Here is a 15,943-nt window from a genome sequence, read left to right on the forward strand (position 1 = left end):
AGGCGCGGCAGGGAGGAGCGGACGAGCAGAGACTGAGCAGGAGGAGGAGGAGGGACGACCAGCCAGGGGCAGGGCACTGGGCCCAGACTCACAGAGGAGGAGCAGGTCCGCGGCGGCAGCGGCGCGGTCACTGCGGGGCTCGGCATGGTGCTGCTGGTGGCGATGGGAGTGAGCGGCTCGGGGAAGTAGGTGGTGCTCTCCCGGGGGAGGGGGCGCCCGCGGACCTCCCCAGGCGCGGCCGGAGCCCTCTGAGGGGAAGCTGCTCCCTGGCCGGTTCCTTCTGTGTCTCTCTGTGTGCGTGGGTTCGGCTCCACCGGGCGAGTGTCCCCGGCCCCGCTGCCGTTTGCCTCCCCATGCCGAGGGGTCGGGGCACGGCGGGTGGCGGCTGCCCCGTGCAGGCTCTCAGCCTGCCGCCTCCTGGGCCAGGAGCAGAGGCTGCGGCCTGAAGAGCTCTCGGCCCTAGCCCAAGTCGCGCCTTCCGGCTGCAGCTGGCCGGCTCCCAGCGGTGGCCTGGCCGGCGGCGAACCAGCGGCGTGTGGAGCAGACGAGGGGAGGAGGTTGGGTCCTTCCTTCGCACGTCAGCGCGCGGCTGGTTTTGGGCGGGGGATTTGCTCCTGTCTCTAAAGAGCACATTCTTCTGGACCCTGCCCCCGCTGCAGGGCCTTTGGGACAACAACCGAGTGAAAACTTCACCAGGGGCTGCCCGCGTGGCCCTTGGTAGCCGCACGTGCTGCGCAGCACACCTGCAAGGACACTTTTCAGTTGTTGATGCATCGCTTCTAACTAATCTTCAGTGGGGGAAAACAAAACCACGCCTGCGCTAAGGAGCCTTGAATGTTGTAGACCCACACGAGCAGGGAGGGTGACTCAGGCACCTGATTACAGGCAGAAGACACATTTCCTAGTATTACTCCTGTGAGCCCACAGACCAGACTAGCTTCCCCTACTTTTCACACTCCTCCTGCTTTAGGCTGTGGTACACCCCGCATACAGTAGCAGTGGGTTTTGTTTAATGTAGTGACAATGTGGCACTGATGGAAGGGTGACTTTATTTTTACTGTATTGAATTTTAAACAATAGGCAGTTCCTTCTGTTTTTCAGCTATATAAACAACTTTAAAACATTAACTCACGAGTCACAAAAATGGATACAAGTGAGTTAAGGTTGAAGTTGCCCTTTTATTTCCTGATATTGTAGCACACCTCAGCAACTGTTCTGATACTTACCCATTATTCACAATGGGGCTTATTATTATTATATTCACAGTGGGGTTAACTTTGATCTTAATAATATAATTTTGTTGTTCTTCTTTGGTTAAGATAGACTTTGGACTGGTTAACATGACTTGTAGCCACTTTGCTTTGTTGATGACAGTAATGAGACTGCGGTAGGGATGTAGTAGAGAGAGGATCTCCAATCAAGGGACAATGGGAGAAATCAGGTTTAGAGTGGCTGGCTTGACCCCTCAGCATAATCCAAACACCTCAGGAGTTCCACTGTAAGATAATGCTGAGTTGGTATCCTATGCAGTGTACCTCAAAGTATGGCAACACCCCTGTGCAGCTGTGGTTTCCCCACTAAAGGGGTTTGGAGGATAAGAACTGGTATGAAGCATTGGCAGTAAAGCTTCTGAATAGTGACTCTTGAATAATTTCTATGTATTTAATGTAGATGCATATATTTAACAAAATGCTTGGCATTTAACTCAATAATCCAACTCTGTTGTGAATACACTCACCCAGTCATTTAGAATAAGGTCCTCAGTGCATGACCTCAGTCAAAAATCAGTCATTTCTTTACATGCTGCAACTCTTGTTGATCTAAAAGTTAAAAGCATTTTGTCATGGGTGAAACACTGCTGGAAGTCACCACCAAACTGATGTGACCAAAGGAGACAACTGGTTGCTTTTCAAATAAAACAAGTGTGGCTGTGACTTTCAAAGTTTTACCAGGGTCTCAGCTGTTTCTAAAATCTTAATTTAGAATAACTTTTAAGAACTTGCAATAGTGAGTCATTCTTTTCAATTTTGTAGTAACTTGAATTATAATAGCTGTGTTGTTAAACTAAAAAACTTAACATTTCAGATGATGTTTCCAATAGTGCCTACAATGTGCTAGGTGCTGTACAAACATAAAGGCCAAGCTCCAGCCCCAAAGAACTAGAGTATGTGACATTATATTCTGAATATAAAGTAGAATATAAAGAAAATTCATTATTGGCCTAAGCTATAACCTAACCAGCTAAAATTGAGCTAACAGGTGTTGCCTTGTATCTACACTAGGAAAGGGGTCAAGTTCAGATCAGGCCTAGCTAGCATGTGTTTGCTAAGCTCTTCCTAAACTTGACTGTTTTTCCTAGTCAGGAAAAAGCCTTAGATGCCAGACAACATACAGAAGAGTTCTATTGTGTGCTAGGGAGGGGGCATGACTAATGCATTCAATAGCACTTCTCAGCCCCAGGGAACACTGGCAGGCCGTGCACCCATTGCGTGTGATTGAAATCAAACTCTGGATTTAGCAAATACTGCTTGTTTCTGGACAATCTGTCATTTATTCCATTTGTTCAGCACCTAGCACACTGGGGTCTGGTCCAGGACTGGGGCTCCTACATGCTTCAGTAATACAGGTAATAAGTAAAATAATAATAGGAATGGTGCTGAATATGTTGCCATTGTGCATCCTGCCCACTGAACTTACATAGGGAGAATGGTTCAGAGAACTTTGTTGGTCCCTGCAAGTTTACTCCCTTCCACCAACCTAATTTCATCCATGGCAATTTGTAAAAAACAAAAACAAAAAATCCTCTCTCCCTCCCCCCAACTCCCTTTATTACTATTGCCTCCTGTTTTAATATAGACTTTCCCCCTTAGAAGTATATTCATTACCACCTACAATTTTTTTTTTTTTTTTTAAAAGTCCATTAATAATATTGGGTGTGGGTGTGTTAAGAGGTGATAACTGGGCTTGTGTGAAACTCATCAGTTTGGTCTCATGCCACAGAATGCTTAACTGTATGCTGTTATTGCTTCCTTATGTACTATATCTTTGTTAAAATTCAAGTACAACTACGACCAGTCTAATTTATTCACTAAAGATTAGTTTGTTTTACAAATAAAGTACTTTGTAAAACCTGAATACAGACAACGTTGCTGGTAGATGCCATGTTTGCATACCCTCAAATACTAAATATTTTAAAAAACGCTTTTAAATATTAGCAGACCAGAACATTATCAATTAACCCTAACAGTTTCTGATTTGCTTACTTATGGTTGAACAACTCACTCTCTCCCCTCCTTTTTCCTTTCTCACCCTCACACAGTGATCAAAATTTTATTGTTTTGGGGGTGTTTTTTAGTTCAAAGTTTTTTTTGTATGGGTGCAGCTAACCATACATATTGGGGAAGAGGAGGAAAAAAGTATGTAGGCAGCTTTTACCTCTTCAATTTACAGTCCTGATAGGATCTCTGGATTGATTTGATATGTTTAAGGATTTTTCTTCATAGCAGATTACACTTATTTTTGAATATGTTGATGTGTTAGTTGAGTGTATGTGAACATCCACCCTGTGCTGAGATTATCGGTTACCACTTATGAATTGGGAACCTAAGGATTATTGGGGCAGATGGGGACTTACACTGTACTCTGAAGCATCTGATTCTGACTGAAACCATTTGTTTGAACTACTATGGTAATTACTACATTCCTATGATTAGTTCCATCCCAAGGAGGAAAGATAACACCTTGCTTCATTTTTTTAAGAGGAAGTTAAGATTGTGAAGTAATGTTTATATAGTGCTCTCCCTGTGTTCTTTTACAGATCCACTGTCGGGTCACATCTGGCAACTAAGGTACAGTTACATGGTATTTTCCAACTGTACTGTTTTATTCATTTTTAGCAAGTCCTTGTTAGTTAAATTACGAAGCTTATGTCCTGTGTAAATATTACCCATTTATGAATAATTGAATCTGTCTCCTGACTGAATCAGGCATGGATGAATATCATCATATAGTGCAGTGTGAATTTGATTTATAAACAAACATTGTATAATGACTTGCTCTTTTCTTCCTCTTGGTTATACCTTGCATTTCTGTAAAGAGTTATATAGATAGTGAGATTCATGTTGTGGTGCAGAAGGCCTACAGGCATCTCACATCTGTACTTGCCAAGGTGGTGTTGATGAACTAGTGAGCTAGTTTGTTTATGCTAAATTATACATACTTTTTTCTCTTAGCTGGGATGGAAATTCTATGATGCCGATGACTATCATCCTGTAGAGAACACAAAGAAAATGGCACAAGGAATACCACTAAATGACCAGGTAGTTATATATAATCCCAAAGGCAGAGACATCAACATTTGTTTACCTTTCTAACCATTGACCTTTCATGTTCTAGCAAATTGTGCTTGATGTAGATTAGTGTTACTGCTCCCTGTTCCCTTGACTCTGAACCCAGGCAGAGTTTGCAGGGCTAGCTTTAAGATAAGGGAACTTTTTTTTACTTGTAAACTATTAACTTAAATAAATTATTTTAGAGTCCCCGCACCCCCCAAAACATTCTTGGTGTTTTACAAAACCACAAGAGACACTGTAAGGTGCTAGTCTGTCCCCAGCCCACAAAGGACCCTTTGTCACATCCAGAGTCTCTTTCTAGGCACAGTTTGATTTCCCAAACATGGCTTAAAAAACAACAAAAACTGTTCCTCGGCCGATCCTGGGCTACAACTCCCAGGGGATTTTCTTTTTTGCCTCTGCAAGTCCCTCCTGCTTCAGGACCTGCTGCTGAATTCTTCCTTGCCCTTCATGCTGAGCACCACCTCCTAAGAGGCCCTTTTCCTTCAGCAGGTTTCCACTGCCTCATCTTGGGAGGAAAATAAATTCTTTTTCCTCCTCTTCCTGCTGCTGCTTCCCTTCCTTACTGAAAGCCAGGCCCTTTCTAGCCCCAAGTGCTGCCCTGCCCTCCTAACTGGCTAAACTAGGAGCACTTGTTCTGGCACTAGGGCCTTTGATCCTGTTTCATTTAAAGGGGACAGACATGCTATGGCAGAGACACTCTAATCCTAACTGCTATTTGATTTGATAAATGAGGGTCAAACAAACAAATCAAGAGAAGGGCAGAAGAAGAACAAGGGTGACAATAGGATTAATTACTCAATAAATGAGGCACAGGCCTTAATGGCTGTTATTGGTTCAGGGTTGGATTATGAAATGCACTCAGTATTGGCCAAATTTTTCTACCATCAAGGAAATGAGTTCAATCCCACCCTTACATTTTCCTTCCCTTCTCAGATGAGAGAGCAAGAGTTTGTAGGAGGGATTTGAATGTGGCAGAAGATGTGGCTTGGATAATAATTTAGGGGAGGGCATAAAAGGCAGCATGAAAGAAGGCCTGGAAACGTGAGAGGAGACCAGAAGTTTATCAAGGCTGGCATCATTCATCATTTACAAAACAAAGGGTTAGTTGTTGCTCCACAGGTGCACTACTCAAAAGGAATTTAAGATGGAGACCGTCATTTGTGAACTCCTTAAATTCCATATCAAAATCTCCAACACAGACACATCTTTCACACCAGGTGTGTAAGGTGTACCAGGTGGAAGGTTGGCAGTGGTTAATGCAGAATTAATATTACCTGGTTGATTTTGCTGTGTAATTTCATTTGTGTTTTCTAAGAAAATCAGTGTTCCTAAATGTGTTTTTCCCCATCCCTCCTCTAAGTGATAAATATTTACACCTTATCTCCAGCTTTAAAAGATTGGTGGTGGTTTATTTGTCGTTACCCCCCCCCCCCCTTTTTTTTGTCTTTTGGAATTTTGTAGCATTTGTCCCAGAGAAAGATAAATACTCTTCCATACAAACAAGACACCCCCCCCAATGGGAGGCATCTGAGGGAAAAGCAGGATCAGTAAAAATTCACTTTACATGCCCACCCACCTGCCCACACACACACACACACCCCCCCCCCCCCCAACACTGTTACCTACTCACAAGCATAAACTAAGCATATATGGACACGTAAGCCCCATTCTGCAAGTTGAGCCATTTGGATAGACTCCAGCACCTATGCGGAGTTCAGGGGAAAGTCTGCCTGTATAGATGAGCTTGCAGAATTAGGGCCTTGGGCCTGAATCCACAAAAGTAGTCAGTCATCTAAATCTGGAATTTAGACTCCTAAGTCCCAGTTTTGGTTCCACTGTGATCCACAAAACTCCTGCCAAACCTTGCAGGCACCTAATCTCACTCAGCGCCTACATTTTTAAGGTAAAATCTCCCTCAAGGGCAAGTTTCTGCCTCTGGGAATGTACACGGCCACTTCACTCTAGGTGTCCAGACACCTGTCTCCTGCCAAGTCCCAGGGAGATTCACAAATTGAGGGAAGATAATTGTTCATCCACCTACGTGGCTTGCCGGCCTCCCTTTTTGTGTAGAGTGAGGCAGGCACCTTATGCATTCCCAAAAGAAATGCCTTAGGTGCCCATGGCCATCTCTACACGAGGGAGCTTGCAGTGGCGCAGCTGTAAGATCTCTTGTGTAGCCACTTTAAACTGATAGGAGAGAGCTCTCCTGTTGACATAATTAATCACCCCCAACAAGCGGCAGTAGCTATGGTGCCTGCTGCCATAGCACTGTTCTCACTGGTGCTTATGTTGGTGTAATTTGTCACTTAAGGGGGTGGAACATTCACACCCCTGAGCAACATAAATTTTGCTCACATAAGTGGTAGTGTAGACCTAGCCTAAGCCACCTGACCTCAGATAGCAGGTTCCCATTCACAGATCGTTTAGCAGACCTGAGTGTCTCCCTCCCTGCAGCCTGGATTTAGACACCTGTTTTAGAGTGGGGCGGGACTTAACATACACCCATATGATCAGCCTCTCCTCTTGGCTAGCTTAGGTGGCTCCCCACCTAACATGCTGGCTTTTATGGATCACATGGTAAGGAACTTCTCTTTCCCCACTCATTGTATAGGGAGACTAAGCATCTAAGTCAGGCTTCGTGGATCGCAGTGCTGTTCTTGTCACTTTCTAGTCATCACAACACACAGCATTGCGATGCCTATGTCCTTTTGTGGATCCATCCAGGCCATAGTGGATGTAGACTACATAGTGGATGTAGTCAAACAGTTTTACCTTAATACTAATAGACTTCTCAGTTGGAAGTAGTGTAGTTGTAGCCGTGTCAGTCTCAAGATATTAGAGACAAAGTAGGTGAGAGATCTCTTATTGGACCAAATTCTGATGGTGAGAGAGAAGCTTTCAAGCTTCTTCTGTGGCAAAAAGAGGCTTGAAAGCATGTCTCTTTCACTAGCAGAAGTTGGTCCAATAAAAGATATCACTTTACCCAGATTCTCTTCTCAGTTGGAAGTCCATTGTCCACCATCTACTAAAATAATTGCTCTATAAACTCTTATTACATACGTTCCCTCTTAAAACTATGTTCACTCATGCTGAGCTGTCCACACACCACAAATAGATCATCTATTTTAATTTGACTGAGGTTTCAACATCAGACTATCCCTTAAAACTCAAATCCACTAAGTACGTGAATACACAGAAATCTGTAAGGTATTACTGTGATCATATAATGAAGTTGCTAATTGTGTTATAACAAGTATTACATCATACTAATTCACATATTTTTGACGTATACCAATATCTGAATGTATTTCTTTTTCAGTTTACTTTACATTACTGAGGATCTTGGGATAAGCAGATAACAATATTAGTCTTTTCATGATGATAGTTTATTTCCAAGATTCTATTGTGACACTTGAACAAATAAACTAATTCTTAACAGTGCATTATAGTCACTATAAACGCCCTCCCCCTCCTCCTTTTGAGAAATAGCCTGAACAAGTGAACTCAACTGCTTTCTGGTATGTACATTTATATAGATCACATTCTTATCTTAATGGCTTCACCTCACTCCACCAGAGAGATGTTAATCGGTGTTCTGGTGTGGCTTATTGCACAGTTGAACAAAGACAAACCAAGACAAAACTTTTCAGAAGCAGAAAAATCAAATTGAAAAAGATCTTTGGTATGATAGTTAGTGCCTATAAAACAGAGTGAGAGTTTAGGAAATTAAAACCCAGCTCAGCTCTTTTAAAAAGGAAACACCTACTCCTTTTGACACTGCTGTAGGCAGACCTCTTCATGGCTATTTGGATGGAACAGCGAGAAATTATCACCATTATTTTTGCAAAAGGCAGAATCATGATGCTCTTCAAAGGAAGCAGGGGGGCTGAAAAATGTTTCTAGACACTTTTTAAAAACTTGAGTTAATGCTATGAAATTCATACAGGTTCATATCTAGAGTTTTCCAGTTTAAAGGCTGATACAGTGGAGCACTAGACAGAAGATTACTAGAACATTTTGGACTGACCTATGCTGCCATGCGGGTGGCATGTAGCTTTCCTGAACCATACCAGTGATGGAGGCCTGCTTGAAAGCACACAAGCGGGAAAATGTTTTGGAGTGAATGAACTAGCTCCCTCTTTTCCCCTGTGCTGTCATTTATTAAACTTGTCCAACATGAATTGGATGGAAAGGTGAAACCTGAACATCCATTTAATATCGAGCAGTTATGACAGAAGCTGCAGGAATCTTAACGCTTAAATTGGATTACATTAAGAAAGTTGATCAATCGTATTTATTGTATTTGAGCTAAAAGAACCCACTTGCAGTCAGAGGACATTCCTTCAGTGAGCAAAGATGTTGCATAAATGTGGTTATGAGGGAGAGAGTTTGTGATTGCCATTGATGTAATTAATTTATCTGTGATAACTAAATTTAGGTCTGTTTTTGTCTCTTTGGGATGGTTCCCAAGAGCCTTATGAATACATATATCTGATCCAAAGCATTACACAGCTATACTAAGCTGTTAGGAGAAGAGAGGGGTGGGGTGTGGGGGGAAGGAAATCACAGTTCCAGCTATTTTAGATGTGAAAACAGCCATGTGAGAACAGACTTGCTATTTAAATTGTCAAGTAAAACAAGAGCTAATGTGGTTCTTCAAAAGGTTCACAAGATGTCATATTAAACATAAACCATATAATACTACTACCTACAACTTCCATTCATTCTCCTTTTCCATCCTGCATATAAAATTTAAAACACTTAAAGTTTTCAGTGTAGATAAAAAACCTCCCCTCTCCATCCTCCATGCAGTGGTAGCAATTCTGGATTAGGAAGGAAGAGGGGAGAAGGTAAAAATGTTTGTTTGGTTCAGGGTAACATTATTTATAAACTACATACTGAATGAAGCAGGGGTCTTCTGGAAGAAATGAAATGTGATCATATCGTTAGAGTTGGGATCACAATGCATAGGCACAAGGGGAAGAATTAGGGTTGCAAAAGCAACCTATCTGATGCTTCTTAACTTTCAGTTGCTTTGACTTTGCAAACTAAACAAACAGGGTTTTCTGTGTATATATAAAATATACAGTAGTATGTATACATACTGACAGACATAAAGGCATGGATCTATAGTATAACAGTGTAGATTGAATGTTTAATTTATTCAGTTTTCAGTTAATGGCAACAGGTGTTAAGAATTCTTATTCATTTGCTGTGTTGGTGTTTTCTGTTCTGCTCTAGTACTTTATTTTTTCAAGTAGTGGGTTTACACAATTTAGTTATGTTTTTGTAAATGTAAATTAAAAGTTGTATAGGTTAGTGTTGAATGCAGAAACAGCCACTGGATCAGTTTGCTAATGTGATTGCAGGAGGAAAAAAGATTGGTCTATTTTCCTTCCCATACTGAAGGATTGAAAGAGATTCACCCAGTTTTATATTGCAAACTAATTGCTATGTAGATGTTAGAAGTGACCATTTAAAGTGAAACTCCATAATACATACCTTGCTAACTTGTTTTGTTTCTAGGACAGGATTCCATGGCTTTGCAAATTACATGATATGTTAATGAGGTAAGAACTTCTGACTTGCAGAGCGATTACATCTATAATGATTATTGGCTAACGACTAAAGCAGGAGGTTTTTTTTTCAATTGCATTCGTGGGGGTAAGTAACTAGTATTTGTGAAAATATTCTGCAGTCAGTAAAACCATTCTGTATTCATTAGTCTGTGAAATGCTTTAATACTTACAATAACAGTAAAGTAACCCCCAAATAATACCACTTGATGGAAATGTTTGGGGATAAGAGGACTTTCTCTGTTGTCTGTATGAAGATAGTTGCATTTCAAGGATTGAGCTCAGTAATAAGTGTGACATCAGTTTGTTCTAGAGCATAGTTTCTCAACCTGTGGTATGCGTACCCCTGCGGGTATGCAAGACACAGGCAGAGGGTACCCAGGGAAGAACAGAGTGAAGGGGAGGTGGGTGGCAGCTGCCGACTTCTGGGGAAGCCTGGCGGCAGCCGCCCACTTCCTACCCTGTCACAGCTCCCAGCTGAAAGGCAGGCGGTAGCCACCAGCTTCTGGAGAAGTCAGGCAACAGCCCCCTGCTTCCCAGCTGGGCGGCAGCTGCCACAGTCCCGGGAAGCCGGGTTGCAGCCGCCTGCTTCCTGCCCAGTCCCAGGGAGGCAGGCGGCAGCTGCCGGTTTTTGGGGAAGGTGTACGGCAGCCCCCGCTTCCTGCCTGGTCCCAGCTAGGAGAAAGGCGGCAGCTGCTAGCTTCTGGGGGAGGCGGGCAGCAGCCCCCCGCTTCCTGCCGGGTCCCAGCTCCCAGGTGGGAGCCTGGTGGCAGCCTCCTGTGTCTTGTCAGCTGGGTTCGCAGCTGGGTGGCAGCCACCCACACTCTGCAGCATTTTCCCTTCTCTGCTTGGTAGTTGTATCCTCAGTATACATGCCATCCTGATGATTTATTTATGTATCTGGATGTGACGGAGACAGGAAAAGGGAGCTTTCACATTCCACATATGAGCTGATTCTCAAAGTGGCAGGAGGCTGCTGAGCTCCCTGGGCTAAGCAAGGGATGTAACTTTTTAGAAGGGCCAGGGAGGACATGGAATTAAAAAAAAATAATGGGATTTAACCTTAAAAGGGCTGGACCCAATTAAACCACGAGTCAATGACTCTTACAGCACCCTGAAAGTAACAGGGTCCAAATTAGCTATTTGCCTATGGAATTTAAACCACAAATGTATAATTGGCAGAGATGGTCACAAGTGTGACTCATCCCACTATATTTTTTCCAGACACAGACATTTTTGTGAGGCTCACTGCACCTGTTTGCACTCTCACTGCAAAAGGAAGATGGGGAACAGAAACAGCAACAGCTCCTTCCCTTTTACCTACTGCAATGGTACCAGACAGGCAGTGGCACTTTGACTCCCAGTACAAAAACAAAACAAAAAAACCCCTAGAAGACCCTCTCTTCGTATTGTTCACTTACATTTGAAATGGCCCACATGGATTAGCCGAGACATGAGTTACACCTACCAGGTCTCAGGCATTGCATTAATAGAAGCAATTCAGTAAAGTGATTTGGTGGTTACTTGGGATATCTTACACATGAGGTTCCCATAAGTAGTGTTCGCTCAGATCTTATGACATTACATGGACGGGTGCTGCAAAGATTTTTTTAAATTTATTTATTTATTTATTTAGTCTTGGGCTTCTGTGAATTTCTATCGGTTTAACAGCTTTCCAGGTTAATTACTTCTTTCCTCGGGCAGCAACACAGTGTTCTATTATAGTTTGCTATAACTGCCCAAAATCACTAGCAGTCTGCAGTCAGATTTTTAATAAGCCGATGGCTTTCTCCTCAGGCAAATTGATGTTAATGAGGTTAGAATCAAACTGTAGATACTAGATCATGGCCCCTCCCCTGCATATTACAGAAGATGTCTGCCTCTTTACTTGAGGACCAAAATGGTGCAGCTGGGGCTCAAAACCCGGAAACTTCCACAAAGACAATGCAGCAGGATTCTGCTCCCTCCGTGGACTGCTGCTGTTCTCTTTGTCCCTGCCCAATGAGGAGTTGGGGACAGGGATTTTGCAGATCTACTGGCCAGGGATGGTACTGCTTGCAGCTGTAGTCAGAGCTGCTCTGGAATAGGTAGATTCTGTCTCCCATCCCTCAAAGAAATCCCATTTACTGACCACCATGCAAAGTCAGAGTACTTGCCTCTAAAATAGCAGCTGGTCATGCTTTGTTGGAGAAGGTTGACCAGTGCAAGTATCTTAGAATTTAACAAGATTCCTTTCGCCTTAGAATATGGTCCATGTTGGCTTCCTCTGGAAGGCCTCCAACTGGGACTGTTGTATAGCTCAAAAAAGTCTAAATGGATTTGGGGAAAAAAGTTGTTCAGCAAATTATTACTCAGCCTGAGTTAAGAGAACTGCTTATAAATAATTACATCTGGAGTAGTCTTGCAGAAGTGAAGTGTAAAGTATTGCAGATTTTTATTTTCTTGTAAACACAAACTTAATTGGCCCTGTATAATAGAGGGCAGCAATAATAGGTTAGTACTTGTGTACACAATTTGACTGCAGAATTTCTTTTTATGCAAATCTGTCCTCAAACCTGTATGTTTATTTACAGTGTCTTACGCCCAAACATAAGTGGGAGGCAAGGTTTGGAATTTCCAGTGCAACAGGCACCAATGTCTGGTTGGCTGAAGCTTTTAATCCTTAAAGGACCCTTGCCAGTGAAAAATAAGTTATGCAACTGTAATTATTAATTTCACTATCTCCAACCCTTTTGCCATAACTATGGAAAAAACATGGCTTTATGCAGAGTTCCCATTAATGTTAACAGTAGTAGTATGGCTAATCCAAACAATTCAGTTCAAAATCTTCAAAACTTTAAAGTGAAACGGGTTAGGAATTTGCCTCCATGCACCTATTTGAAACCAAAAGTGTGTTGTTCAGGGTAGAACTGTACTCTAGACAGACCCTTACAGTCAGCTGGTTGGTGTGGCATGTGAGTGCCTCACGCTGTCCAGCCACCATACTTCTCAGCAACTAGAGAGCAGTGCTAATGGTTCCCCATTTGGAATCTAATTACATGTCCGCATTTGGAAAGATGGTGGCCATTATGAACACTCCAGTAGATGGAGCTGTTAAAGGGACAGTCTGGCTGAAATCAGGTTTTTTAAAAAGCAAGTGCTCTAACCTACGCTAAAGATTTGACTTCAGAGTCCCATTAAAATGAGGAAAAAATAGAGGGATCCTTCCACCTCTTCTTTGTACAGAGATGTGGTGGGTTGCCCGCCTCACCATCTATTGAAAACAATCAGTGTTTGAATACACCAAATATTAAGTTATTGCTACTGAAATTTTCTTCTCTCAATAGAGAAGAGTCAGCTGGTCAAAGTGTGATTCTGGCCTGTTCTGCTCTGAAGAAAATGTATAGACGCATATTAGTAAGTGGAGGGGATGCTGTGTATTCCAAGAGTGATCAGCTAGAGGAACAAGGAGACTCTGCAACAGGGAAGATCCTTTTTATCCATTTGGATGGATCTATGGAACTCATCGCCAGCCGCCTGAAGAAGAGGAAAGGACACTTTATGTCACCTGAATTACTACAGTCTCAATTTGATACACTGGAGCCTCCGTCAGCACCAGAAAACTTTATTACTGTGAGTCTGGAAAAGTCTGTTTCTGAAATAGTGTCTGAAATTGAGAAATCTCTTCACTTAGAGTGATACTTTTTCAGAGCAGTTTCTGCATTAAATGCACATTAATTCTTTTAACCATGTCTTATTTGTGGAACAGCATTTTAGCTGCCTTCTCAAGCTAACCAATACAGTTTACAATATTAACTTCATTGTCTTTACTTTAAAATGACTGGATCACTACTGATATTTTCATTAAGATATGTTAAAACCTGGAAATACAATTTTCATAAGTGAGCGGTGTTGGCCTAACTCTTCTCTCATTTAAATCACAGGGAAAGCTCCCATTGATTTTGATAGAAGCAGCGGTAGGTCAACACCAAGTGTCTCTGAAAAAATCACACCCTAGGTTTTTAGACATAACATGAAAATCTCCACAAATTTAGCTTTCACTTTTTTCCTTTCAAAACACAGGAATTGGCCCCCATCATTAGTACCTGACATTAAGTGTTGAAAGGATTAAAACATCCTTTTAAGGAGGCAGAGTTCTCTAATAGTGCAGGGGGACAGGAGCTGGGACTGCAGGGTCCAGTTCCTGACTCCACCATTAGCTCGATGCCTGACCTTGAACAAATCACAACTTCTGAGTCTGTGTCCTCATCTGTGAAAATATTTGCATACCTCACAGGGCTGTTGGGAGACTTAATTGATTCTTACTTAAACATACTGAGCTCCAGTGGGAAGGACAGGGCTATGTAACTGCAAAGTATTATTCTGCCTAAATCTTTAAAAAATAAACCGAGTAGCACTGTATTGACTGTGATTTAGTTTCATATGCAAAATACACCCTAGCTGACATTCTCTCTATTTCATCACAATGAGGTAAGATTTATGTATCATTGGGTTCATCAGGTCATGACTGAGGGATGTTCCCTCCTTTCAACTTGACTGACAGGCAGTTCAATTTGACTTTTGGCACCATCCACTTGCTACCACGATAGCCTCACTCCAGCTTCTAGTATTCAACCTGTATCACAAAGCATGACTTTTGCTGTAGTGAAAATTCAGAGCTGGTATGATGAAGAGCAAGGCTGAAACTGTGTTAATAAGGGACACTCCCACTTCAGGTAGAAGGCTTGCACATTACTCCCCACAGCCACAGTCTATGGATTTCAGAGATGGACAACACACAAGCAATTCAGCATCTTATTTTCAGTGTCGCTCATAAACTGAATTAAGTTTCTTTGCTATAGTCATTTAAAAATGTACACACTAAAGGCCTCCCTCTTAGAGTACTTGAATTCAGAAGTAACTGTCCTTAAAAACTTGTTTTACTGTCTCTTCAATTTGTAATGCTTTGTAGTGTTATAGTCGTGGTTTTATAATGTAAAGTCCTTATTAAAGATAAGACATCTACAGCCTTGATCCCTCAAATATCTATGCAGATGAGTAGTCCTAGTGAAGACAATGGACTACTCAGATGTAAAGATATGCTTATGCATTCATGTTTGCATGATAGGGGCCCAGGAGAGCTACATACAATCATTACTCTCAATCCAGTATATTAAACATAACTAAACTACATTAAATAATAAAAACCCTTAAAAACATTTTAAATAAACAGTCCACTTTCACGTATTAATTCGGTACTAGGAAATGTTTGCATAAAAACTTGCTTACATAATTCACAGAATTTAAAGATGAAAGAGTGTTCAATTTATTTTGTATATTGGTATCAAAATATGTTTAAAATACCTTTTGACTATAGCTCAGTGAATACTGGTCTTTACTTCAAATATTATTGAAATCAGCCCTCTTCCCTGGTGTCTTTGTTTTAACTTTGTAACTCATTGTAGGATACATTTTCTATGAGAGATCCTCTACAAGTGATGTACCTTCCTGCTATATTGCTGTGTACATTACACCTATTAGTATTCTCATCCCACTTATGACCTTGATTAGTGCAACTAGCTCACTCCTTTTCAGGCAAGGATGGTGGTGTTCAAAGGTATCTTTGGGGAAATAAATTGAATCATTCTGGGTTACCAATGAAAAAGCTGTTTATAGCTCCTTCTAGTAGTAGCTAGAGTTGCTCGTGTGGAGCATAACAAAGAAATACGAACAGTGCCTTCTTGACACAATGCTATGAATGAGCGTTGGGGACAGCAGTGATCTCTATACCAGACAGATCAAAAACTGATAACTGTCTGGTGAGTATCTTCTCTACAAGTGAGAGACAGCCACAAATTAGACTGCAAAAGATCAATCCATTTTTCTGTATTACTGTTGTGTATAAAATGCCCATAAACCTATTTAATCCAAAATCTGTATCCAAACTGGTTGTTTCAGTGTGAAAGAGTCCTGGACTAATAGCCAATTCATTTCAGATTACTTTTTGCACATCCTGCTCATTTCTTGTGAGAG

General features: G+C 41.8%; 1 protein-coding gene across 2 annotated transcripts; it reads left to right on the forward strand.

The window, feature by feature from the left end:
- IDNK (IDNK gluconokinase) lies at positions 1 to 15,618 on the forward strand. 2 transcript variants are annotated; one of them, XM_067569321.1, is made up of 5 exons: positions 1 to 105; positions 3,818 to 3,848; positions 4,233 to 4,319; positions 9,882 to 9,925; positions 13,258 to 15,618. In XM_067569321.1, exons 3-5 carry the CDS (start codon positions 4,290 to 4,292, stop codon positions 13,607 to 13,609), a joined length of 426 nt encoding a protein of 141 aa, XP_067425422.1. In that variant the 5' UTR covers positions 1 to 105; positions 3,818 to 3,848; positions 4,233 to 4,289; the 3' UTR covers positions 13,610 to 15,618. The 2 variants fall into 2 exon arrangements, with proteins under 2 accessions (XP_067425422.1, XP_067425421.1); XM_067569320.1 differs by having other exon boundaries at positions 88 to 185.
- Positions 15,619 to 15,943: the final 325 nt, after the last annotated feature.

The sequence above is a fragment of the Emydura macquarii genome, unplaced genomic scaffold (genome assembly GCF_026122565.2).
Source record: "Emydura macquarii macquarii isolate MOO-44397 ecotype Brisbane River unplaced genomic scaffold, CSIRO-AGI_Emac_v2 contig_2897, whole genome shotgun sequence".
NCBI lineage: Eukaryota > Metazoa > Chordata > Testudines > Chelidae > Emydura > Emydura macquarii.